This window comes from Thermobia domestica, chromosome 2 (assembly GCF_964235325.1).
Source record: "Thermobia domestica chromosome 2, izTheDome1.hap1.1, whole genome shotgun sequence".
In the NCBI taxonomy this organism is placed as follows: Eukaryota; Metazoa; Arthropoda; class Insecta; order Zygentoma; family Lepismatidae; genus Thermobia; species Thermobia domestica.
The window spans coordinates 368856231-368881937 of NC_137455.1; the positions used below are offsets into that span (position 1 = coordinate 368856231).

At 36.5% G+C, this 25707-nt stretch overlaps 1 protein-coding gene across 1 annotated transcript in view; it reads left to right on the top strand.

Annotated features, from left to right (window-relative positions):
* The window catches only part of LOC145679616 (immunomodulatory peroxidase-like), a 189837-nt gene that overhangs the window by 81512 nt on the left and 82618 nt on the right, over window positions 1-25707 (top strand). Inside the window, exons 6-8 of the mRNA XM_081750192.1 lie at window positions 7861-8050; window positions 11207-11404; window positions 20113-20257. Of these exons, the coding sequence (XP_081606318.1) occupies window positions 7861-8050; window positions 11207-11404; window positions 20113-20257 (533 nt within the window). The remainder of the gene's footprint in view (window positions 1-7860; window positions 8051-11206; window positions 11405-20112; window positions 20258-25707) is intronic.

Genomic DNA, 25707 nt, shown 5'->3' on the forward strand with positions numbered 1-25707 from the left:
ATGTCCGCGACCCATACCTTATATATATATATATATATATATATATATATATATATATATATATATATATATATATATATATATATATATATATATTTGTATACCTTTCGAGTCGTCGTCTGGAGACATAAATTGCACTATGTAGCAACGTCGCAAATAAAGAACCATAGATTTAGATGTATCAATCTATCAAATAGTTAAATCGATTCTTTTCCAGATGGCAACTAAAGTCGATATTGATTGATACTGGCATCTCTTATTAGTGAAGCAATCGATTTAACGCTTTGTTGTATTCGTAGAGTAATGCTAATGGCTTCAAGTTACTCTGCGACGTTGCCACATAGTAAAATTTTGATTCCCCATAGAGCCTGAAGGAGGCCCCGGTGGGCATTTCATCATACAACATTTTCGCTTTATTGTGACCTGCAGAAGAGTGCTCTGTGGTCCGTAGGCACCATTTTTAGAACACCCATAGTTTATATTATAATAATCTTAAGTGTTCTTGGAAGAAGATAAACCTTTCTAGCCTAATGGTTACTATTGGTTAAAGAGCTCGCCTTTGGTTAAAATATTTAATCTGACATTGTAAATTAAAATACAATTTATATAGAAGTGAAATAAGTATGAAGCATATATATGAAAATTCGAAATTCTAGTTATGAAGTATCTATATACGATTTCTGAATTCGGAATTGAGTTGAGTTGAGTTGATTTTGGGTTTTACGTCCCGTTCAGCAATAACAGGAGGTAAGCACTAAAACGCTTGATTGACAAACCAGAGTAAGAACTGAAAAATAAAACAATATTGAATAGTTTTAGAACAAGGGTGGCTAACCTTTCTTAAGTTTGAGCGCTACTTTTCATTTCTGAAATCACTAGCGATCTACTGATTAAAATATAGACTAATAATGAGGACGTAATGGACAGTAAAAAAAAAAAAAAAAAAAGGAAATACGATTCATAAAATTAAGATTATTTAAATATTTAAAAAAATAATTAATTCATTTTGATTTTCTCAGAAACGTATCAGAAACTAGCAATCAGTCCATCGAGATTGGTATGCTTGATTGATACAAACAGTAAGACAGACCAACGTGGGCTACCTCTCACAATTACTTGTAGACTAGTAGACCATGGTTGATGTGTCCATCTCTGGTCCCCAATAAATTTATGTGGAAGAATTATTGCAAATACTGTATTTAATTTTAGGTTTATAATGACTTGTTTCGAAGATATGGACAAAGGTTTCAATCAAGGACGTGCCGCTTCTGATGTATGCGGTCTAGGTTTCAATTCTCGGTGCTAGTCGGTTTTATCTCATTTTAAACTATGGATCTACCTTTGCTTTAGCCGAGGTTAAATTTCATAAATCAAAGCAAACCAAATCGAACGGCTAATTTGTTGTAGTTTTCGTAGTTTGGAAAACTATTCGCATTTCATGAACAGAAAATGGGGAAAAGATATTTCTTTCCTTTTTGTCAACAGAACAGATCACAGGACGACAGGTATAAGCAAATTCTTAGCAAAACCTGTTTTTTCCGCTTTCCTTCCAAGAAGCTGGCAGCGAAGAAGGGTTGGAAGCGGTGACCTATTCATTCCTTTGTTTCTCTACGGGGGGCTATACCTGGCTTGCATGCGATAAGTTGAACATGTCGAACTTATCGCATCGTATCATATGCAGGAGAGATATCATGAGATAAACTAATTTAGATGTGATGATTTCTGAAATTTATCTCTACCCTTGATGATTTATCATAACGTCTAAACGGCCTCTAAAATTAGCGGTATTTTAATTTGGCCGGGATGAAGACTCTTAAGGATCGTTTCCCTTAGGCTAAAGATCATAATCGTACTAAGTTAAACTGAAAATTTTCATTTCATTTTTCCAAACCGGAGATTACAAAAAGGAAAAATTGGTTAAATGTTTTGATTTAATTTTGAGTTTAGCGTTCATTTCAGCATCGAGTGTACATGAGATGTGGACCTACAGCTTAACGTGGAATCCAAACCACATGATCCTCCATCAAAATCTAACCCCTCTTTTCCCATGCCAAACTTACGTACGTTAATTGGCTACCCAAGAGACAGCTCACTTTAGCTTTTCTTAAAAAGAAAATGAAAATACGAAACACAAACGTGCAATAAAATAAATAAAGAATTTTTTTTAAAAAAAAGAGAAAAAAATAAAAATCGTGGCGATGCTACATGAGACGTGAACCTACAGTTTAACGTAAGATCCTAACCATATGAGCTCTTGGCGGGAGTCGTACGAACTGTGAGGAGATTATACGAGAAGTGAGTTCTCACAGAGGTATATGAAAGATTGTAGTAGAAGATAATAAACTGTGTTAAAATAGTAAAGAGAATCACACGAACATACATTTATGAATGAATATGATATGGATAGCCAAAGTTAAAGTCGCCGTTACCTGTGTAGATATTAACGGATTGACTTACTTAAGGAGTTCAGCTGAGATATTTGTTCTAGCTCAGATAATTGCAAAGGAACAGAATTTAAATTTACATAGTCCTTCAAGTATTATTGTGTGGAGTAACGGGCCTACGGATGTACTACAATTTTATAACACCCACTAGCGTGATCCGATTAACATTGATATCTTACAACACTTGCTATCGTGATCCTAGTAACATTACAATCTTATAACCCCTACTAGCATGATCCGAATAACATTACAATCTTACAACACTTACTATCGTGATCCTAGTGACATTACAATCTTATATAACATCCACTAGCGTGATCCTAATAACATTAAAACCTTATAACCCCCACTAGCATGATCGTAATACCATTACAATCTTATAAAGCTCAATAGCGTCATTCTAATAACATTATAATCTTACAACACTTACTATCGTGATCCTAGTAACATTATAATCTTATAATCCCCATTAGCGTGATGTTAATAGCGTTACAATCTTATAACGACAACTAGCGTGATCCTAAATTACATTACAATCTTATAACGCCCACTAGCGTGATCCTAATAATATTACAATCTTATAACCCCCACTAGCATGATTTTAATTAATCAAGTACAATAAAGAGAGCAATTCGTAGGTCGTAAACAAGAAAATCAGTGTTGTATCATTGTGCATGAACTGTTCAAAATTTGACCCTTCAATGATGCCACATTTTCCAAATCATCTTGAGGGAGATGTTCAATACTTTGAATATAAAGATTGGAATGTCGTATATTATGAGTTGGCCAAAATATTATTCTACTGTAACAAAGATGAATTTTATTTATAAGTTCAATCTGCGTCACTACTGAAAAAGTATCACCGATTTGAGAATAAAAATAGTAACTTATACAACTTTACAATTAACAGTTTATTTTTACATATAAAGGGTGTCCCAAAAAAGACACGACTTTTGAGATGCCTGCCATTTGTGTTCTATGATTTGGCAGGACTGAACATTACACGATTTTCGTCTGTTGTTTTTTGTGGTTAGTAGTGACAGAACACCGAAAAATGAAATTTTTGAGTTTTACGTCCCACGGTTATGCCGGCTAGGCTAAAGGAGACGGTGATGATGAGTAATGAATTAAATAGTGGAATGAAGAAAGTGGGGAGAAACGGGAGAACCCCAAGGAAACCCACGCACACGGTGTTTGTCCACCACAAAAATTTCACTTGGCGGGAGCAGGGTTTGAACCTGGGACCTTAAGTATCAGGTGAACGCTCTACTACCGAGCCACCGCGACACCTGACAGAACACCGAATGGCGCATAATCGTCATATGTTTTTTGTGCGGGTAGGAATGGAGTGCTCACTATATTTGCAATAAGTTTTCAATATGACAATACGCGCTCCATTCCTACCCGTACAGAAAACACAACACTCATGCGCTATTCGGTGTTCCATGACTACTAACCACGAAGAGAACAAATTAAAATCGTGTTACCTTCAGTGTTGCCAACGTGCTAAAACAAAAAGGCGGGCATTTCAAAAGTTGCTTTTCTATGGGTCACCCCTTTACGTACATAAACAATGTTTCATCTAAAAAAAAAAAAAAAAAAAAAACTAACAATTATTCCTTGTAACAAAACAAATTCTACTAGGTATTTAGGCTCATAAAAATGAGTTTCTCGATTTTTACTCGAAAAGTTCTACGGAGGGAAATTTCTCCTCAAACATGTAATATTGTTCAGCTTGATGTGTGACCCATTCACTTATATATACACTCATGTCCAAAATTATTGTCGCATGTCTATAAATGTGTTGTTATAGGAATATAATTTGATAACGAATTCGCCCGGTATTTCGGCAAAGACATGTATGTGGCCAATTTCATCTCAAAAGAACAGTAAATAAGAACAATAAAACGAAAATAAAACTTTCCTTTCCATTTAGCAACTGTTTGTTTTACTCTTTCTAATTTTCGTACTTATATTATTTTATTTTGAAATTTAACACAAATATACATTTCCTGATTGTACACATAGTATCAGTATTAAAAGTACCCTGCATAATCATTATCAAATTATATTCTTACAAGAAAGTTATAGACAGGGCGGACTGGCAACAATAGGGCCTACCCTGCTAAACTGAAATGAGGGCCCACTGTATGAAAATGTAAAAAATATACGTAGCATTCTTCATATGTATTACATATATAAAAGTCCATCTTCGAACCCATAAATAGTATCCCATATATTTATACAAAAGGAAAACACTAATTACAAAAAATCTTAAGTAGGAACATTTTAATAGTAACTCATATAGTGTGTAATTGGCATTATCATTTTTTATTGTAAACACACACAATACCGGAATTGGTGCTTTCAGTTATTTATATAGTGTTATTGTTTTTTATGTAATAAATTTAAACCATTTATTTAAACAAATGAGTGTCATGTTTTAGAAAACCCAAAATATATACATGTGCAATAAGTAAAAACTAATCTCAAGTCAACTTCGAAACACTAAATAATTAAGGCACTGACAGAAATAATGTAAGTTTCTTTCCTCATAAATCAGTTCTAATATCAAATTGGTTGAAATTTTCTACTGAATTGCATACTGTAGCCTAATATAATATAATAAGAATATGAATGCCAGAAATGTATCCTAATATTAATATCTTCATTATGCCCCAGTTACACTTACTGGGAATTGACTAATAGAAAAAAAATACCTGGCAACTGTCCTGCAGTACTCGAATGAGTCACATCATGCTCATTTGTTTCTTGGGGCCTCACAGATTCAAATAGCCTACCTTGTTTTCGGTCAAATGCAGCTTTTTGTAAATCACATCTTCGTTTGTGTTCTCGCTTTCTAGCACCACTTTTATATTTTTCCTTACAATCAGTAATCTTACAATCACTCCTACCATCCATACTGACACAACCACATCTGTCTTCCACGACAAACGGCACGTAACTGGTGTTCCAATAATTGAATTGCTGCTATCGGATTTGCTCTTCGATGTAATATACAAATAAAACACGAGCCGAGGGCAGCAACTTCATAGTAATTGTTTGAGGTTTGTATAAAACAATCGTTGATAGTGTCGATTAATTTCTTTTCGCTTTACCGCACTAAAAAAAAAAAAAAAAAAAAAAAAAAAAAAACACGAAGCCTGATCCGATTTCTTTCTTCGAAGCTTGGTCTGAGGACAATGCAGTTCAAAAGCGTTCCGGCTCCACCTCCACTTTCCACAATAACAATATCTACGAAACTATGGTTTCTTTAAGACATCGCCACTCGCAGGTTTGTAAAAGGACCGGAGTAGGCAATGGTATCCAAATCCAATAACAGCCTGAAATCTACTGTGTGTCTTATATTAAAAAAAGTAGTAGTTAACGTGCTCGTTTTTAACAGCTGCTGTATAGCAAACCCCGCAATGTTTTCGGGCCTGATTGTAACATAGACGGAACCTTTTCAAGTCGATAAACGTGAAGAAGAATAACGTTCATGAAAGTTTAACTTTACGTCTTTTTCATACAAAACACAAGTTTGCGGGAGTTACCCTGCCATATGTTTGATGCTGGTAGGTTTAATTGAGCACATCTTTTTAAAATTGATGGAGGAGGCCCACCTGTTTGTGGGGCCCACCCTGCATTTGCAGGGTAGCAGGCTGGTTATAGATATGCGACAATCATCTTGGACACTTTTGGAGAAAGTTCTACCTCATTTTTAGAGAAAGATGTAATTAAATTTGAAGAACTTTTCACAATTCTGGGATTCGCGTTGGCTCAGTGCTAGAGCGTTCATTTGTTGTGCTTGGGCTGCCTGGTTCGATCCCAGCTCGCTCCAAGTGTGTTTTGTGGTGGAGAAACACTGTGTGCATGGGTTTTCACAGGGTTCTCCCGTTCCCTCCCACTTTCTTCATTCCATCACTTGATTTTTTCTCATTATTACCGTCTCCCTTATCATCGTCTAGGTGCGTAATCGTTGGAGGCCCAACTAAATATTTCATTTCATTTTCATTCTGGGCAATATTTCATTAACCGTATTTTCGATTTCCGGTAGTGCTCTCAAACGGGTCGGGTTACGGGTCGGGTCAACTCGGGTCAACTACGGTCGAGTTGTCGAGTCGGGTCAGTAGGGTCAGCTCGGGTCGGGTTGTCGGGTCAGGTCAATCGGATCGGATCACGGGTCGGGTCACTCGGGTAAGGTCGGGTCATCGGATCGGGTCACCCAATTCGGGTCACGGGTCGGTCTTCAACCCGACCCGACCCGACCCGTTGAGAGCACTAATTTCCTGTGAGGTCATTCGGTCGAAAAGAAAAAGTGAAAAGCTATTTTCAGGCCCGGCATCCTGAGAGGTTTTCCTGGGTTTTCCTCACTCACACCAGCCAAATGATAGGATGGTACCTAACTTATAGGTCCCAGGCCGCTTTCTTTCTTCCCTTTTTCCGGATAGTGTGATCGCCGAAGAATATCATCCTTAATACGCGATAGGCTAACATAGCCTTAGTTGCTTAAAGCCCAGAAATCTAATTAATAATCCTAATCCATCAACCATATTGTGAATTCTTGTCTTGTAAGTGTAGAATGAAACGATTTATGAGGGCACAGTTCAGTTTTAGATTCATTTTAAAACAAGGCATGAATATCGTACGCAGTATCAACTTCTACGTTAAACAAATATTTTTATATCGAAAATTACGAATACAGATTTTGAAATCACGCAAATAATTTCGTTCACTTCTATGAAATCTATTGATTGGTATGTTTAATATGTAGATAATTAATCGTAATTAATTGCTATACGTTAATAATAGTGTAATTCTACGATAATTTAACCAATAATTTTAAAGCTCCGTTTTAATTATTATTCTATAGTAAGAAAGTTGTGTCTTCCACGTTAAAGATTGGTACGCGAACCACTTGACCATGAGGGATCTCATGACTGTTCCAGAATGAAAATGTCATGAAATATTTCAGTTTAACCTACCGCAATTATGTCCTTTAGACTAGGAGAGATTATGATTAAGGCAAATGAATGATATTGGAATATTTGGTGGAATGAGAATATGATAAGAAACGGGAATACCCGGAGAAAACCCACGGATACAGTGTTGTCCACCACAAACTTACTTGACTGGAAATTCAACCATGGACCCCACGCACCACGGGTATGCGCTCTTCCACTGAGCCATCATGCCCAAAACCATATTTTCCCGGGGTTGTATATTCTAACGTGCAAAGTGTGGATTCCCAGTATCTCATAATACTTACTACTTCTCACCTTCAGTGTGTTGAAATTAACCTCGAGAGAATCTTAAATAATTACTGGGTGGAACTCTCAGATATCAATTGAGTTTTGATTATGACAATTGTCTTAATGAATATTTAAAAGTTATTGTTGTTTTTCTGGCTTTCCAGATTAACCAGTTGACATCTTTCTTGGATGCCTCAATGGTGTACGGAAATGATGAGGAGCAGGCTAATAACTTGAGAGAGTTTTCCGGAGGAAGGCTTCGAACTCAGGTGGTTTTTAACAAAGAATATCTCCCACAGGCACAACCTGAATTCTGTGAGTTGAATTCCAAAGAAGAGCCATGTTTCGTAGCAGGTGAGGTACCACAAATCTTTCTTGTTTAATTTGATCACTACTCTTCCCATCACGGTATCGATTTTATTTAGAAGTGAATGGAAAATTCTACACCCATCAGGAAAAGACCATTAATTATAAAATACTGCCATAGGAAATAATACATAGGATAGCTGTCATAGTGTACTATAGCAATTGTTGATTGATTGAAGCGCTCCGTCAGGAAAAGTTTTCTTCAAAGATGGGAACCAATACGAAGCCTATAAATTATGGTGCTACTACAGAGTTTCCAGAAAGTCGCGCAACCCGACCTTTGGAGCATCAGAATTTTTGAAACATAAGTTCAAATGAAATTAACCTGCTTTTCAGGGAGGGCCTGTATGTGGTGATAGTTTTGTGATATAAACCACAGGGTGAGGATTCGACATTCATCCTCAATAATGTCAGAAACATACGAAGGTTATGATTTTTTCTTTAGAAAACATAAAAAGATCACAAATTGGAGGCAGTTTTGACTGTGTACAAATGGAATATAAACGGCTAGGATGATTGAGAATGTATCATTCCAAAACAAGAACGATACCATGCCATAATTACAGATATCTCACGGCCGTGAAAATCAATGTTGTAAAGAGCATCTGTTTTCGTGTGGCTTGCCACCTATAGATGGATTTTTACTAACAAACAAGAAACTTGCAAATCTCTGAAGAAAGGTAATAACCTAACTCCCTTTGAGCATGGCTTCCTGAATGATGTGCAAGTTTCTTGTCTGTTTATAATACGATAGTAGGTGACCGGTTGCACGTGTTGGCACCATCTGATATGTCATTGTTGCTATGTTAAGCCATAATATCGGAAATCAAGTGTTTTTAGGATATGTCGTTATCAAGGACTGAGTACCACTGTGTCTTCTTGCCTCAGAACGACACATTGTCAACTAGCTTGCCTATTAACATTCCCATTTGTGCAGAAACAATGCTGCAACTGCCTCCAATTTCTACTTTTTCACCTTTCATAAAAAAAACAATGTCATCACCTTTATATCTTTCTGGCATCTGTGAAGACAAATATGGAACCCCTCTCCAAGATAAATACTTGTAAAGTACCTACACAGACAAGCTTTCCCTGGGTTGCAGTTACACTTCATTAGTTCCAATGGTTCAAAAGTTCTGATTTCTGAAATTCGGATTGCGTGACTTTCCGGACATTCTATATTAAGCAAATGGGCGGTAACCTCAGAAAAAAGTAATTCCTTTTCTCTATTTTTTTACCTTCACTTTTCCCCTAGCCTGAGCCCTATACAACAATGCATATTCATGAATTTCAGGTAACCCATATTGACATAAACAACATTGAGTTTCCTCACAAAAGCTTCTACAGTGCCTCTAACAATATGATTTTCTGTAAATAATATGTAGCAAGGTGTATTGTTTTAAAGAAAGGCTTTTTTTTGTTGTTGTTTTTGGTAAAGTAAGGGAGACTTTCTTACAACCTTACGGCTATTATGAATTAACAACATGTGCTTAGACTTAATATTATATCATTGTAAACAGCTGTAAATTAATTGCAGAGTGTAAGGATTAGCCTATTACTTAAAGCCGTATTTATTGTTACTTTAAACTGCACAAAGTGAGAAATATACTTTCCACCGGTTATTTCAACTGTTTTTTTTAAACCCTTTTGGGATTTCCACTTTTTGAGGTAAATTTTAGATTTTGAGTCAAAGAGCTACTGCTTCTTCACTTTTTATCGTAGAATCATCGTTCATACCTCTTTTTTTACACAATACAGCAGTCTTTCCAACGGTACCACTCGCTTATCCATATTATACACTAGAAACGGAAAATCAGAGAAAGCCGGGAGTTTTTTTCGAAAAAAATTGAAAGTTTTTGAGCCCGGGCCTGGGTTCATGTAATGATCTGAAAATTTCTTGAAACGTACATAGTTATGTATATAATCTGTGTGCAAAATTTCAATCGTGTATCTTTAAAGCAAAGGTCGCAAAATGTTTTGAAAGTCTGAAGGTGATCCATATTCTAAACATTTACTGCGTCATTACTATTTGGCCTAGCGTCATGGTTCAAACACCATTTTCTTTAGTATAATGCGCCCTTTCTAATGGCACCCCTCACATGTCTGTATCGTCCGTTTGAACCGGGAAATTAGGAAAAAACCGGATTTTTCTGAAAATGAAATGAAATGAAATCTGTAAGTTTTACGTCCCACGGTTATGCCGGTTAGGCTAAAGGAGACGGTGATGATGAGAAATGAGTGAAAATGGTGGAATGAAGAAAGTGGGAGGAAACGGGAGAACCCCGAGAAAACCCACGAGCACGGTGTTTGTCCACCACAAAGTTCACTTGGCGGGGGCTGGGATCGAACCCGGGACCCCAAGCACCAGAGGTGAACGCTCTACCACTGAGCCACCGCGCCCCCGATTTTTCTGAAAAACTCACCCCCTCGGAATAGTCTATTTGCGCCCCTCGGTCCCGGGTTCGGGTTCACGTACGGATCTCAAAAAAATGAGAAATACTCAAAGATGCAGACAATCCGTATGCAAAGTTACAGTCTGATATCTTGAAAACTAAGGGAGTCAAGAATGTTTTGAAATTTGCCTTAGAAATAGAAAACAATGTTATTCCCCTCCGCCCCCATTTCGCGCCATCAAGTTGACAATCCGGTTCCAAAACTCATCTGGATTGTTCTTTGGTCCATGCCTGACTTGAGCAATAAAGAAAGCCGGGTTCAGTAATGTTATGTGAGCTTAATAAGCATTTAAACACAACACTATTCCATGGTAAGAATTCGTACCAAAAACCTCAAAAGAGTTAATACACCAGAATTATTGACATTGGTGTGGTGCAAAAACAAACTACGAGCTAGCTACCCCTCACGATCTGCCGTTTGACAAGTAGACAGCAGTCTACCCGTTGGGCACTCCAGGTTTCTACCAAGTGTTACTATGAAGAATGCTTATTAAACTAAAAGTGGTTCTTACTTACCTTATGAAGGATAGTTTTTCTGATCATTATATTAGACTAAAATTCTATTTCCCCATTCATAATTCTGAACCAACTCTCCTTATACCAAAACTTTGGGATTAACAACAAAAAATGTTATGTTTTAGATACTCAACAAACAAAAAAAAAACTAACTGTTATGTTACTTCTTTTAAAGGTGACAAACGAGTTAATATTCAACCTGGTCTGTCAATTCTACATACACTATTCCTTCGAGAACACAACAGAGTGGCCTCCGAGCTCTCCAGACTTAATTCCTATTGGGATGACGAGAAACTGTATCAAGAAGCAAGACGCATTGTCATTGCAGAAATTCAGCACATTACTTATAATGAGTGGCTGCCGCAAATTATAGGCAAGTATTACATTTTAATATTGCTTTTGCTATACTGATTTGATTATGGATAGTTACTGGTTTGTAATTACGAACCTATATTCTTATATTTTCAAGATAATCCTTATAACTTGATGACAATTCTCTTAATTTTATGGTAAGTGTATTAAAGTGATTCCGCTATACTCTTCCAACCCATGGAATATGCTTCCCTCGACACACTGCACTGTCTTTGAGGGATGTATTTTGCTACGATTTAATGTGATATGTCTATTTATTTAAAAAAAAAAAAAAAAACGATAGCTGACATACTCGGTTTTCGCACAGGAGAAATAGGGTTTAAGCGGAGGTGTGTATTGTGAACAACTGAGCCTACCGGCTGCAGACCTAAAACATTGCGAGAGGAAATTATTCTAATTCGTTTAATCTGATTTGGATTAATAATTTTACAGTTTAGTTTCTTCTTTTAATGGTACAAGTCGCAGAAAATTTCACCCAAACTTGAATACTTAATAAGCTACAACCGCTGACAGACTATTGTGTGTATTCTATCTTGCTTTATACGAAGGTTTCTAGACAGGAGATGTGACAACGATGTAGAAACCACTGGCTGCTGACAACGGAAATTATAGCCTGTACAAAAATTCACGTTTGATCTTCCTACCAATGTTCTAATGAGTTGACAGGTTGGCCAGTTGCCGATAGACTTACAGGTTTCTCAGATATCCATGGATGTGCACATGGATTTACATCTAGACGAAATTTATAAAAATATGAAAAATAAAAATATATGAGTGCATTAATTTTTGTTTTGGTGAGTATTTTTTTGCGTGATAGAGTAACTGCATGCAATTAATTTATAAGCCTAAAAATCATCACGACAACGGTGGAAATAAGGATTAAATAATAAAATCGGAAAAATATTTCCTTCAATGTTTGAAGCTTAAGAAAAAGCAAGTGCGTGAATTTTCAGCGTCAGTATTTGAATGGTGAGTTCTTTGATTAGAAGGGCGTTGATTTTAAAGTGGTTTATTGAAAAGTAGGAACTTCAATCAAGTTTACTTTGAAGTAATATTGATTTAAAAAATGTACAAGATTCGGGAGGGATTTCTGTTGACAATGGGTGCAAAAATGTTATTAACCCTGGAATACAAACACATAAAATGCTAATGTGAATACACACGTAGGGTGCCAGAGTATCTTATTTAATTAAATACTACTAAAAGCAATAATAAGAAACTTTAACACAATTATATCACTTTATCATATTCAAGAATACACAATAGGAATTTCTTTGCATTTTTCACAAACATAGTTACTTCTTATTGCATGAAATGCATACTTCGTTTTTATGCTCAGCACAATCAATAATCTTGCAACTGGTACAAGAAATTTTGATTTTCTGTCGTTGTTTCTGGGACACATTCGACTAGGGATGCGCACGAGACGAGTCGAGACAGGATTTTCCTGCCGAAATTCGAGTCGAGACACGGATCTTCCAATAGAGAAATATACATTTTTCGAGTCGAGACATCACTTTTACAACACATTTTCGAGTCGAGACAGCCACAAATCTTGTCTCGTGCGCATCCCTACATTCGACATCGTGCTTGTTTCAGAAGACCAAGTGTTGACCCGCGTATAGATGATAGTTGCTCTTCAATATCAAGAATATTTTAAATACCAGTAGACAAATACGTGGAAAGATTAATCTTCCGTCGCTCCTTCAAGTAGGGTCTATGTAACTGCATTCCCAGTTCTTCGAGAAACTCCTTACATAGGATTTCCTTCTGTTGACCTACATTATTAGAGAAGAGAATTATTGCGTTAACACCAGCCTGATCCAACAAACCGTAAAGAACACATAGAGGTGATCGTCGTGTTTTCTTCCTGACACTATATATGTGAAATAACTGATCGAAACAGACAATACTTCCTTGTAGTGTAGTGGTCGTTGTAGTGGTCTGCAACGTGTTCAGATCAAAGTAGTGCCTCGTTTTAGTGTGTTCAGTACAAAGTTTGTAGACTTACTTCGATCTGCATTTACTTTCACCATCAGAAAACATCACATAAACACACGCAAAGTACCTAAAACGATCTTCGATAATACTGGATTTCACAAACATAAACACGGACATTGGGTGCTATAGGACCCCACTCCTGATTTAGCTTCTATTATGAAAGGAAAGATATGGTTTGTCAACTACCACTGGGAATATCACTATATAAAATGAGAGTGCATGGAAGTACCAACCAATAGCCGTGAAAACAGCGCCACAAAGGCGATTGGTATAATTACTTGGGTGCTCCAGCACAGCAGTGTATATTCCAGGGTTAAATTTGTCTTTTAAACATTAATTATACAAGTAGAATATCTAAATTATAAAAATGCTTAGGCCAACTTCTGAGTTAAAGTTAAATGCAGGCTTATCTATTATTGTAAAAGGTGAATTTTGCATACTTGTGTTTGCGTCCTGGGATGTACTATTAAACTGAGCTTTGCGTCATGACTGGTGCTTGAATTTCATAAAGTTTGTGGATGCAAAGTACGTCATGACTGGTGCTTGAATTTGATAAAGTTGGTGGGTGCACAGTACGTCATGACTGGTACTTGAATTTGATAAAGTTGGTGGGTGCAAAGTACGTCATGACTGGTGCTTGAATTTGATATAAAGTTGGTGGGTGCAAAGTACGTCATGACTGGTACTTGAATTTGATAAAGTTGGTGGGTGCAAAGAACACAATGTATCATCATTGCTCATAGTATAAGGCATTCTCCCCTACAGTACCTCCATCAAAAGAACCGGATTACATTACCATCCCATTGTTAACGGTTATTAATGTAGAAGAAAACAATGCGAGTGTTCATATCATTTTTCTTTATCTTTATATAGTAAACGTAGTTGTTTGTATGATAGCTGTAATTATCGATTTTTTTTTCGTTAACCGTGTTATTTAGCAGCAAACGTAATATGTGGTCGAAATAAAAAGAAAAGTCTTACTTGAACTCCATTTGCACTTGAAATCCGAAACATGACAAATGGAAGACATATTTCCAGCAGCACTAACTTTGCAAATTTTTGTTAATGCAAACTTTACTCACAGTTACATAAGAAACAAGCTAAATAAAATGTGAACATATTGTTGTTGTTTAAAACAAATGGAAAGTTTTATTGAATTACTAAATGTGGAGTGTTTTGAGGATCACGATCTGAGTAAAGAGTATCATAATTAAGGGAGTTATATTAACATTTAAGAGGAACCATCACGGAGAAATTAAAATACCGCTAATTTTACAGTAATTAAGTGATATCTTCAAATAGATACAAAAAATAATCGAAAAGTGGAAGAGCTCGCTAGACAACATTAGTTTACATGAGATGCCGCTATCACAACTCGCTTATCTGCTTTCGATTTCCAGCCATTTAGAAAATCGGCATTTATTTTCGCGTTTCTAAATGGCTGCAAACAGAAAGCTACTAGGTGACTCTTGATAACGATATCTCATGCGAAATAATATTATCTATCGCGCTCTTGTTCCACAATTCGATTATCTTTTATATATTTGAAGATATTACATAATTACTATAAAATTAGCGGTATTTTAATTTCGCAGTGATTAGGTTTCTTAAAATCCTTGGGTGAAATTAACCATTACCGTCCAATCATCTTTAGAGCTCTAATGTCTTTCATAATTCTTGTTTAATTCAGAATTGCTTATTTGTGGTTATATGGTTAGGGCACGTGCTTTCGGCGCTGTAGACCATTGTTTAATTCCCGGTGGAAGCACCTGTGGTTCTAATCACACTTTAAGCTGTAGGTCCATATATCAAATACCTCATGTAGATACTGAAAAGAAAGCTAAATTCCAATCTAGTCAAGCAACTAATTGTCTGGAAACCAAAATTTAGCAATGGTATACGCAATCATTATTTATTCATTACTACGTATGTTTTCTTCTTCTTCTTAATCATTATTATTTATTATTTAAAATAAAAACACGTATATAAGATTATGTAAAACTCTTATCAAACCTCAACTTGAATTCGCAAGTGCGATTTGGTGAAATATTAGCATCACAAATAATGACAAAATAGAAAGGGTCCAAAAGAGGTTTATAAAATATGTATATTTTCATTTAAATTTGTACCAGTACTATTGTAACTACGTAATATTATTAGAGGTTTCTAAACTAAACCTTTTATCGCAAAGAAGGAAACAAAATGCATTAAGAGTTTTAGAGTCCATTCTAGGAAATAAGTTACATAGTGAGAGTGATTTTGAAGCTTTGCTGGCGTCTACTATTAATTCAATGTTCTCGGGATTGCTGCCAGAGTGAGTGTTGCTGTGCTGAGCTTTCGTTACCATACAGCGGCAACATCTTCAGAGCTATGAAGATGTTGCCGCTGTATGGTAACGAAAGCTCAGCACAGCAACACTCACTCTGGCAGCAATCCCGAGAAAATTGGATTAATACATAGTGAGTATCTTGCTAATAAAGACGTGTCCAAATTATTAGACACACGCTCGAGAAATGCAAAGTTGATGTTGCAGTCTTAATTTCGGAGTTCTAGAACATGTAATTTAATAAACCACTAATATAGGATCCTTCATTTGTTTCTGTACAGTTGAAGTGATTATATGACCATTGAACACCAGAGAGCATTAGTAGGGGGGAGGGAGTTCTGAAAGTGGTATTTCAGTTGTAGACAGCTATTGTGGTTACTATCAACAAGTAACAATCTAAAGTATTGTGGTTGCAGTCGTAAACAGTTACGACATTCAAAGCATTCAACAGTTCGAATGAGCCACTTTAAAATGATCGTTACGTGCTTCTTGTATTAATCTTTTATATTGTGAAGTCGCGGCATAATGGGAAAAGCCAGAGACCTTTTTCCGTGTAAAGTGGAAGTTGTCAAAACACTTCTGGCGGAAGGAAGATATACACAACGACACATTGCTAGTAGACTTGAGGTAGGACAAAAATATGTGAGTAAAATCTCCGTTGCGATGAGGTAGCTGCATTTGTATCAGCAAAATAGGGTTGGAAAGTGATTTCGAAAGCCAAAACTATCGCTAAGAGGTATCAGAAAACTAAAAAGATTGGCTCTGGGAAACAGAAACGCAACTCCTAGAGACTTAAGCATAAAAATGGCTGAGTATGGTGTAGACATTTCGCCTGAAAATGTTCGAAGGATTCTTTGTGCTGAGGAAATAAAAGTACTCAGGCCAAAAAAGAAAGCAAAATTTACTCCAACCACGGCAAAGAAGAGCCTCGAATTGGCACAAGGCCTACAACATTGGACTGCTCATGATTGAAGAATAGGTGTTTCAGTGATGAATCATGTGTCTTCGTGTCTGATGAATGTTCACAATATGTGCGACGTCGACCTGGAGGGATTTAAAGTTAGAATGCCTCAAACAGAAGGTGAAGCATCCTACTTCTTTCATAGTCTAGGGTGTGAGGTCCGTCTTCTGGCTTGGGAAACTGTATATAATATAGAGAACAATGAATCACGACCAATACCTACAAATTCTTCAGGAAGAACTGCATCCTCAGACTGCTGTCTGGTTTGATGACGCACACTTCATCTTTATGCATAATGGAGCCCCATGCCACCGGGGCAAAACTGTGACAAAATTCTTTAAGAACAACGAAATTAGTGTTCTTCCGTAGCCGGGCAATAGTCTTGATATGAACCCGATTGAAAACCCTTGGAGCTTCATGAAGGAAAAGCTAAAGAAGAAGTATATTACAACCAAACATCAATTGGTCGAGGATATCAACAATTTTTGGAATCATGATGCTGAATTGAGGTCGAAATGTGCTAAACTCCTACATAGCATGCCAGAGAGAATAAAAGATATATTAATAAGGAATAATGGATTTCATAGGAAATATTTATCTTTGAGTGAGAGGTCATTTTCTATTCAGTACTAGTTACTTTGCAAAGTTCATTTCGATCGTTGATTGATATGGATTTTTATACGTGAGAAACCTCAAAAAAAAGTAATAGTAAATTACCCCCTACCCTTAGAAGAAAAATTTTCGGAAATGCAGATAGACGTGTCCAAATATTTGTAATGAGCAGTTAACATACGTAGTTTTATCTCCCTATGTTGAAGAGATTTGGAAATACTCTATTTTTGGTATGCAATTTAAAACGACTCTCTCCTCCACTTAAAATGTAGTACATCAACAATTTTAAACAGCCTGGAGTCTCTTCTATACTACGATCTCTTCGCTATATTTACCTTAAAATTTCCCACGCAAACGGTGTATATTTGTGTACGTGATAAACAGAAACAAAATGTATGTATATATATTTTTTATTCTGAATATTCATTACTGTTTCATAGTAAATGGTGTCAGAAAACTTAAGGCACGTCCCTCACTCGGAAGTCGGAACAGATCGGTGGTTTATAGGCGGTGTAAATGTAATACTAGACGTACCTTTGAGACCTCAGCATATATATGAGGTGATAGGGTAACCTAAGTTCCAGTCACACTTAAATCCATCCCCAGTATTAGTTGAAAATTCTTCGGTTGATAGGATCTGGATAAATACCCAAGCCATTATTGAGAACAATATTAGAACGAGAACAAAATTAGCTTACATCGAAAATCAAACGCAAGTTGTTGGGTTGCTGTAAATAGCCCTTACCAAGCATACCATCGCCGCTGTGAAAACCCTACGTATCGTATTATATTGTCCCATATCTATATGATTTAATGAATTCCTACTTACTAATGCAAATTTTGTTTAAATCATTTCGACAAAAGTACTTTCGAGTATTCCCTCACTGATAATAAATCCAGTGGAGCTTAATCTAGTTTGAAATAAGCTAAAGTATATACCCTAGTTCCGCTAGTTTACCATCATATCCGCGTTGAAACGCATGTCACAACATACAAGTGTTTGTATGCTGCCTTCTGCTAAACGTCAAGGTATTCTTTGTTTGTAAGTACAGTTTTAGTTATGATTTACAAATGTTCCTACGAAAATGTCACACAAAGAACTATAAACCTTCCTAACGGAAATATTTGTATATACTATAAAAGTCATTTCTAACTGAATGGTCTGTGACGTTACAGTTTGTTGTTCCCCTCTGGAGAGGAAAAGAATCAAGAAATATGATGTTACTGAAAGACAGTGGTAATTGGCAGATAAAAAATTACATCAATAGCATTATCGATGGTTTTATCGGTGGATCGATGACTACGCCTACACTACCACTACTTTCCCTATCCATTTCTGTTACATCATCTCTTTCTCTCCTTTCTCTTCGGTTTCTCTCTGTCATTTCTCTTATAAAGTCGTTATCCTACGCTATAGGTCTACCAACTGCAAATTACAAGGTGTTCAGAAAGTAACTACGCTTTTCATAACTTGCCATATTTTATTTTCCATAAACCTCTTTAAACAACTGAAATTAACTCGAAGCTAAACTTTAATGTCATGGAAGTTATAAGAGATGCTCGAAGTGATCCCCTTGCACTTGAAGACGTTGTGCAGAATATCGGGAGTGATGTTCCGAATGTGACGTGTCAGTGCAGCTTGGAGTTGTATGGTGTGCGGATTGCCTTCATAGGCCTTTTCCTTCAACGTACCCCATAGAAAGTAATCCGGACCCAAGTCGGGTGAACGCGGAGGCCAGAGTCCTCGAGAGATGAAGCGGTCACCGAAGATGTCCTGTAAAAAGCTCATGGCCTTGTGGACGGTATGTGCAGCCGCCCCATTATGTTGGAACCGTGTATTCTCAATTTCGTCCTTATTCAGTTCACCTAGGAAGGACTCCAAAATGCAGATGCAGTACCGTTCTGTATTTATGGTGTCCTGAAAGAAGATGGGCCCAATGATGCGTTTAAGAGTCACGGCGCACCAAACACAACCTTTTGATTATGCACTGGGAACTCATAAAATTCGTGCGGATTCTCCGTACTCCACACACGACTATTCTAGATATTCACGTAACCGAAGAGGTGAAATCATGTCTCATCCGTGAAAAACGTTTTGTCAACAATCCCCGCACCATTGTCCTGCAGGAAGGACAGGAACCAATTGCAAAAGTTCACACGCGCCGGGTGATTGGTGTCCCTCAGTTCATGCACGACCGAAATTTTGTACGGGTACATGGACAGTGACTTCGGGAGAATCTTGTGAGCGGAACCCACGGACACGTGGGTCTGCTGAACTAGTCGTCTATCGATTTCTTTGGACTGTGCAGCATCACGTCCTACACCTCCGCCACCTTCTATGCGGATGTGGCTGTGGATAACCTACCTGATTTTGGAGTATTTCCGTTCTTTCTAAACTTGGTGATGACATTCCGTACAGCATTGCGGTTAGACATCTTCACTCCTGGGAACTTTGCTGCAAATGCAGCTTCTACTGCTGAGGTAAACTTGTCTCCATTGCGGAACACATGCTCCACAAGAAACACACTTTGTTCAATCATCAGCATGATGACTTGGATCACAATGGTGTCACACAAGTCATTGGTCTTCAATCAAACCGGACCTGTGAACAAATACAAATACCTGGTCAAATATAGTTCAAATATGTTAAACAATGGAAAATATTGTATTACTAATTGACAATCATATCAGTCATCACTTAGCACACCACAACATGGCACTGCATAGTTACTTTGTGAACACTCGGTACTATCATGCGAGATGTGAAGAATAAAAATTAATTTACTTTTTTGATTTCACGTACTTGCAGGCCATGACTTTATGTTCAGAGAGGTACTCCTGCCAAACCCCCGTGGATTTGCTAATGATTATGACCCAACCATAAATCCTTCGATCACAAATGAATTTGGTGCTGCAGGATTTCGATTACATTCTATTATAAGTGGCAAGATCAAGTAAGTAAATGTCCATTTCCCTAGTGTTATTGTAGTAAGAATACACTATTTACGCCTATAGTACTATTTGCTCTCATTTTTAAGGAGTTTGTTTAGCAAAAAAATTCTTACCTGTTGACTCTGTCTGTATATGGAGAATTGAGCATTATCTTGCTGACCACTCCACTGCTCAACTACCTCAATTGTTCACTGACTCCGAAAATGATAGTAGGGCTATTCTTCTTTATTAGTAAATTTGGTTTGTGAACGAGAACTTAAATATCCCAACAAGTATTTTATTAATAAATTTGGTTTGTGAATGAGAACTTAAATATCCCAACAAGTGCTTTATTAGTAAATTTGGTTTGTGAATGGAAACTTAAATATCCCAAGCAAGTGCTTGATACCATTTCGATAATTTTTGCTATACTTGTAGTGAGTTAAATTTACTCTTTTAATTAGAAAATGTTATCATCTTTACTTTGGTTGCAGGGAGGAAATCAAAACAAGTTCAATCCACCCCATTTGCTGTGTTATTTGCCCAAGTATTTTAACAAGGTAACCAGACAGTTTTATGTCATATGTCATTTATGGTTCCAATGGTTTGGAAAAAGACACAATCTGAAAGAAGAAATATAAGAAATCTAGTAAACTAGCTGCTAAAAACTTGTAAAGATTTCGGCTGTAATATGTATCTCAAAATCCACTTCTTCTACTATCACTCCATATTTTTCGGAAAACATGCGGAATGCTTACATCAGAATTTAAATAATGATGAAAAGATACCAAGGGCAGTGATGCATACATATGCTGGTCGATTACTGCTGGACTCTAGAAAAGGGTGTTCCTTAGGCAAAATACTTGAGGGCATCATCAATTAATATCTTCTAGGTTGTGTGAACATGTGTAAATTTCTTTGTGTAAATGGTTTGACTGTAAAATATTTAAATATCACAAAGACACTTATATGATAGTCCCAAGTTGTAATGTTTTTTCCCAATGAGCACACATTTTCTATAAAAAAAAGTCACCGAATAAGATTTCTAAAACAGATAAATGGTAACAGTTCGTATAGGAGTGCGATGTTTCAACACAATTTTTCACGGACCTACTAAAATTTCAATGACACGTTTCCACGCAGTTAACATTAAAATGACACACTCAAGTAATAAGTAAAGAAATCATGTTACAGGAAAAAAGAGTAATAAACTGAATGTCTCCTCTTACTTAGAGAGAAGTTATGGAAGTGGCGGTTCTTGAGGGAAGTAATAATTCAATTTTATAGTTCTAAGTTAAGAGAAGGTAGCTAACATGTACTAATTCTCGTATTTCATGAACTAAGATTTCATTTCTTAGTCTATAACGATAACATTGATATTTTATCAAGTCACTTCCCTCAATAGCCGCCATTGTATGGATTGTATTCGTAAATAATAATTAAAGTGAATTCAACAATAGCTGAGGTGTATATCGCTACAGATTGAGCAGGGACCCCTTTTACCTAGTGCCTTTAGGACTGTGGGCCAGTTAGTTACGCCACTGGTTACTATGAACGAGAACGAAGTTTTGAATTAGTTACAACTAATCGATCAATATCTTAAGTGATTTCCGGATATTCCCCATCCGCCTATCCTACTTCTATGATTTATTCTAAAAATGTAATTCAAATTTAAGAGTACTCTATTAACTTAAAGTCTGTATTATTAAAGTCGCAGTTTTATTTGTATTTGTCTAATTAAAACGTGCATTGTAGGATAAAGATAATACAACGGAAAACGTTCCATGGTAATCATATATAGAGTAAGCGGGGGCAAAAAACCGCAGTTTGGTGTTTGAGTTGCTCTGGAGCCGAAAGATATAACGGCAAAATAACGAATTTCGCACAGAAGTATAAGTGAACATTCCTCTATAGTGTGAAGATGCTAGAAAGCCTACTAATTTATTACTTAATAAGATACACCAATTTAAAAAGGATGGACACATTCGGACTTTTGCCCCCTATAGTGGGGAAAAGTCCTATCGCAATGGGGCAAAAGTCCGCTGAAATACACGAAGTAAGAAATCAACATACAGGTATTTTTATTGAATTATTTTGTTTTCTACAAGAATCTTAAGATAAACAAAGAGCATACGAAGCATGAAGTGATTCTTCGTATTAACAAAAAAGTTAGACTAAGCAAAAAGGTAAGTTTATCTCACTTGAGAAAAAATCAATAAACATACAAAGTATGAAGTTATTCTTCGTATTGACAAAATTAAACTAGAAAAAAAAAAAGAAATTATCCCACTTATTTACGAATACCACAAGTACATATAAAACATGGATTTTTTCTCCTCGTATTGGAAAGTTACACTAAAAGAAGAAATTAAGCTATCCCAGTTATTTATTTAAAGAAAAACACAAAAACATACGAAACGTGTGTATTTGTTCCTGTCAAGTTATACTAAAAGAAAAAAGTCTTTCTTACTTGCGAAAAGCTCAATAGACACACAACGAATAAAACGTTTCTTTTCATCAACAAAGTTAGAGTAAAAGAAGAAATTATCCCACTTATTAAGAAAAGCACATAAACTTATGAAGTGAAATAATTACAAAAACCAGGCTTGGCTCTAGGCGTTTGTCACATACGAACTGGCCTCCTTCATAAGCTGTGCAATCATGATGCTACCATTCTTCGCACGAATTATTCATATCCAGTCCTCATCCGGTGGATCGACATATTTGCCTTTACACAATGGACATACATATTCCACTACTTTTGAAGTTGAACTTTCAGCGGATGCAAACAATTTCTTCCCTGAGGTTCACTTCTTAGGACCCTTCTTCTCTTTTTGTTCTCGAACAGCACGTAGCTCTTTTCGTAGTGTTTCTAATGGCAAAGGACAAATCTCCCTCTGTACCGATGAACCAAATGACTCCAAGAGCACTTTTCACACCTCAACAGATGGATTCAGCAATACAAACAGGTATGTGCAAGCACTACTGACTATTAATCCTAGGCTCTGTTTACACCGCTGAAATGTGAGTAGTGCCCTTGATGCCATCGGTGCTCTAATCAGTGTTGAGCGTGGCTTGCCCAAATTTAAAGATCAAACTCCATACAGGTCTACATAGCTTTAGTTAAGCTAAAGAAAGCCTACGTAGCAAACGAATTTCAATAGGTCTACTGTGAGAAACTGGAATTTAAATTTAAAAATAAAATTATTTACAAATTTGAGAGCTGGGACAAACGTCCGCGTTCGGATTCTTGCCCCACAAAAATATCGGACTTTTGCCAGATTCGCACTTGTTTTAATTACAATGAAATGCTGACGTAATAACTGATACCGGGAAAAGGGAAGATAGTGTATATTGTTATTCAAGAAGTGCTTTCATATGAAACAACAATAAAATAAGTCGTGGCTTCTCCCACAGACTGTAGAACTACTTCCCATAAAACAAAATATTACTTCAAAGTAAGACAAAATGTAATGTACCTCATTGTATTAACAAATTTCACTTTTACTAACATGGACAGTACACCGACGTCATTTAATCTTTCTGCAGCACAAGCAGTGTTGCACAACTCCAACAAAAACTACCCCAAAAAGGACTTTTGCCCCCGGACTCTCTCTCTCTCTCTCTCTAGGGTGGTCCATATTTTACAAGATTGTAATTTTTTTCGGGACACCCCTTCATTTCGTGCCGCTTGTCAAAAAAAACTGTCCTGTGCAAAATTTCATTTAAATCGAATGAAAATAAATGGCGCCGCATAAAGCCTAAAGTCTTTATTCATTTAATGGGAGCTTTTACATTATCCAATAGATGGCAGGAAGCACTTACAAGCGACATTTTCAAATTGTTTCCTGTAGTTTTCAATTTAAAAGTAGTAAGTTAAAACGTGCTATGAAAATAAATTATTACAATTGGACAAATGTCATATTTAATATGACTTTTTTCTGTTTTCAAGCGTTTGTGACAAGCTTGGAGTGATACTGGCATAACTAATTCAAGCCCGGTATACAAAATAATCGCATTCAAGAAAAATTGTACGAGACGGCCAATCATATTGTACATTTTCCCATGCAGAATATGCAGAATAACTTACACAGAGAAAACTACTTTGAACTTATTGAATTTGCTGTTATTTTTCGGAATAGTTCAAGCCAGAGGACTATCATTTCAATTGCCAGGAGATGGATGGTTCCTTGAAGATTTTACTGTTCCGTGATTTCATTTTCACTGATACACACTGAAGAATCCAGATTCCGCGATATTTGAATTTTCCTTGCAGTTTGTATACACGACTCCAAAAGTGCATTACCACCTGCAATTCTCCTTTTCCTGCAATAGCAGGCAACCCAAAATGCTCGGCGCTTCGGTTGGTTGTGAATTCGAAAGGCGTTGGACCAAACCTCAATTTTGTAACAAATATATCAATGTGGCATACTGCAAATAAGAGAATAAAACAAATTGTTAAAAATGACAACTTTATTATTGTGACGGAGTTGGATGACATCAAAAGTTAGAAAATGATCTTACTTAAGCAGTTCAAACAAGATGAATGGCAAGAAACAGATATCAGAGAAAACCATTTCCATCTTTCCATCCGGAAGAAGAATTTCATAAAAAAGAAAAAATACATAATGTAAAGGTTTAATATAAAAGACAATCCCAAAATTTTCAAAGCTGACACCCGAAAGGCAAGAACAACTGAAACGAAATGAGTGAAATTGTGCACAGATATTGCAGACGTAAAATGGAGGAATACGGGTTTCGTATTTTAATTAAAAAACGGTTGGGTGGGGCATGGGCCCCTCCAAACATTTGATCACGAAACATCAAAAGTACTGGTAACAGGATGTCAGATGTGTGTAAAGAACATAAAGAATTGCAACGAAACTTTACGTATGGACAATACGTAAAAACAAACGAATACTTCTTTTATTTTCTGCGGAATAACGGTTTTAGGGGGGGAAAGCCCCAACCCAAAATTTTGAAAATTGACTCCCAAAAGGCAAAAAGAAGTGAACCAAAGTAAACGATATTGTGGACAGAAATTGTAGACGTATAACGACAAAAAAGGGTTTTGAATTTTCCTTGAAAAAACGGTTGGGTGGGGGACGAACCCCTCCAAACTTTGATCAAAAAATATCAAAAGTGCTAGTAACAGTATGTCAGATATTTGTAAAGGATATGGAGACTTGCAACATAATTTTGTGTATGGACAATACGCAAAAATAAGCGAACACGGGTTTTTTATGTTCTGCGGAAAATACATTTTAGGGGGCAAGATCCCCAACACAAAATTTTGAAAGATGACACCCGAAAGGCAAAAAAAAGTTAACCAAAGTGAATGAAGTTGTGCACAGAAATTGTAGAAGTAAAATGACAAAAAACGGCTTCCGTATACTCCTGCAAAAAAGGGTTGGGTGGGGCAAAGACCTCTCCAATCCTTTGATCACGAAATATCGAAAGTACTAGTAACAGC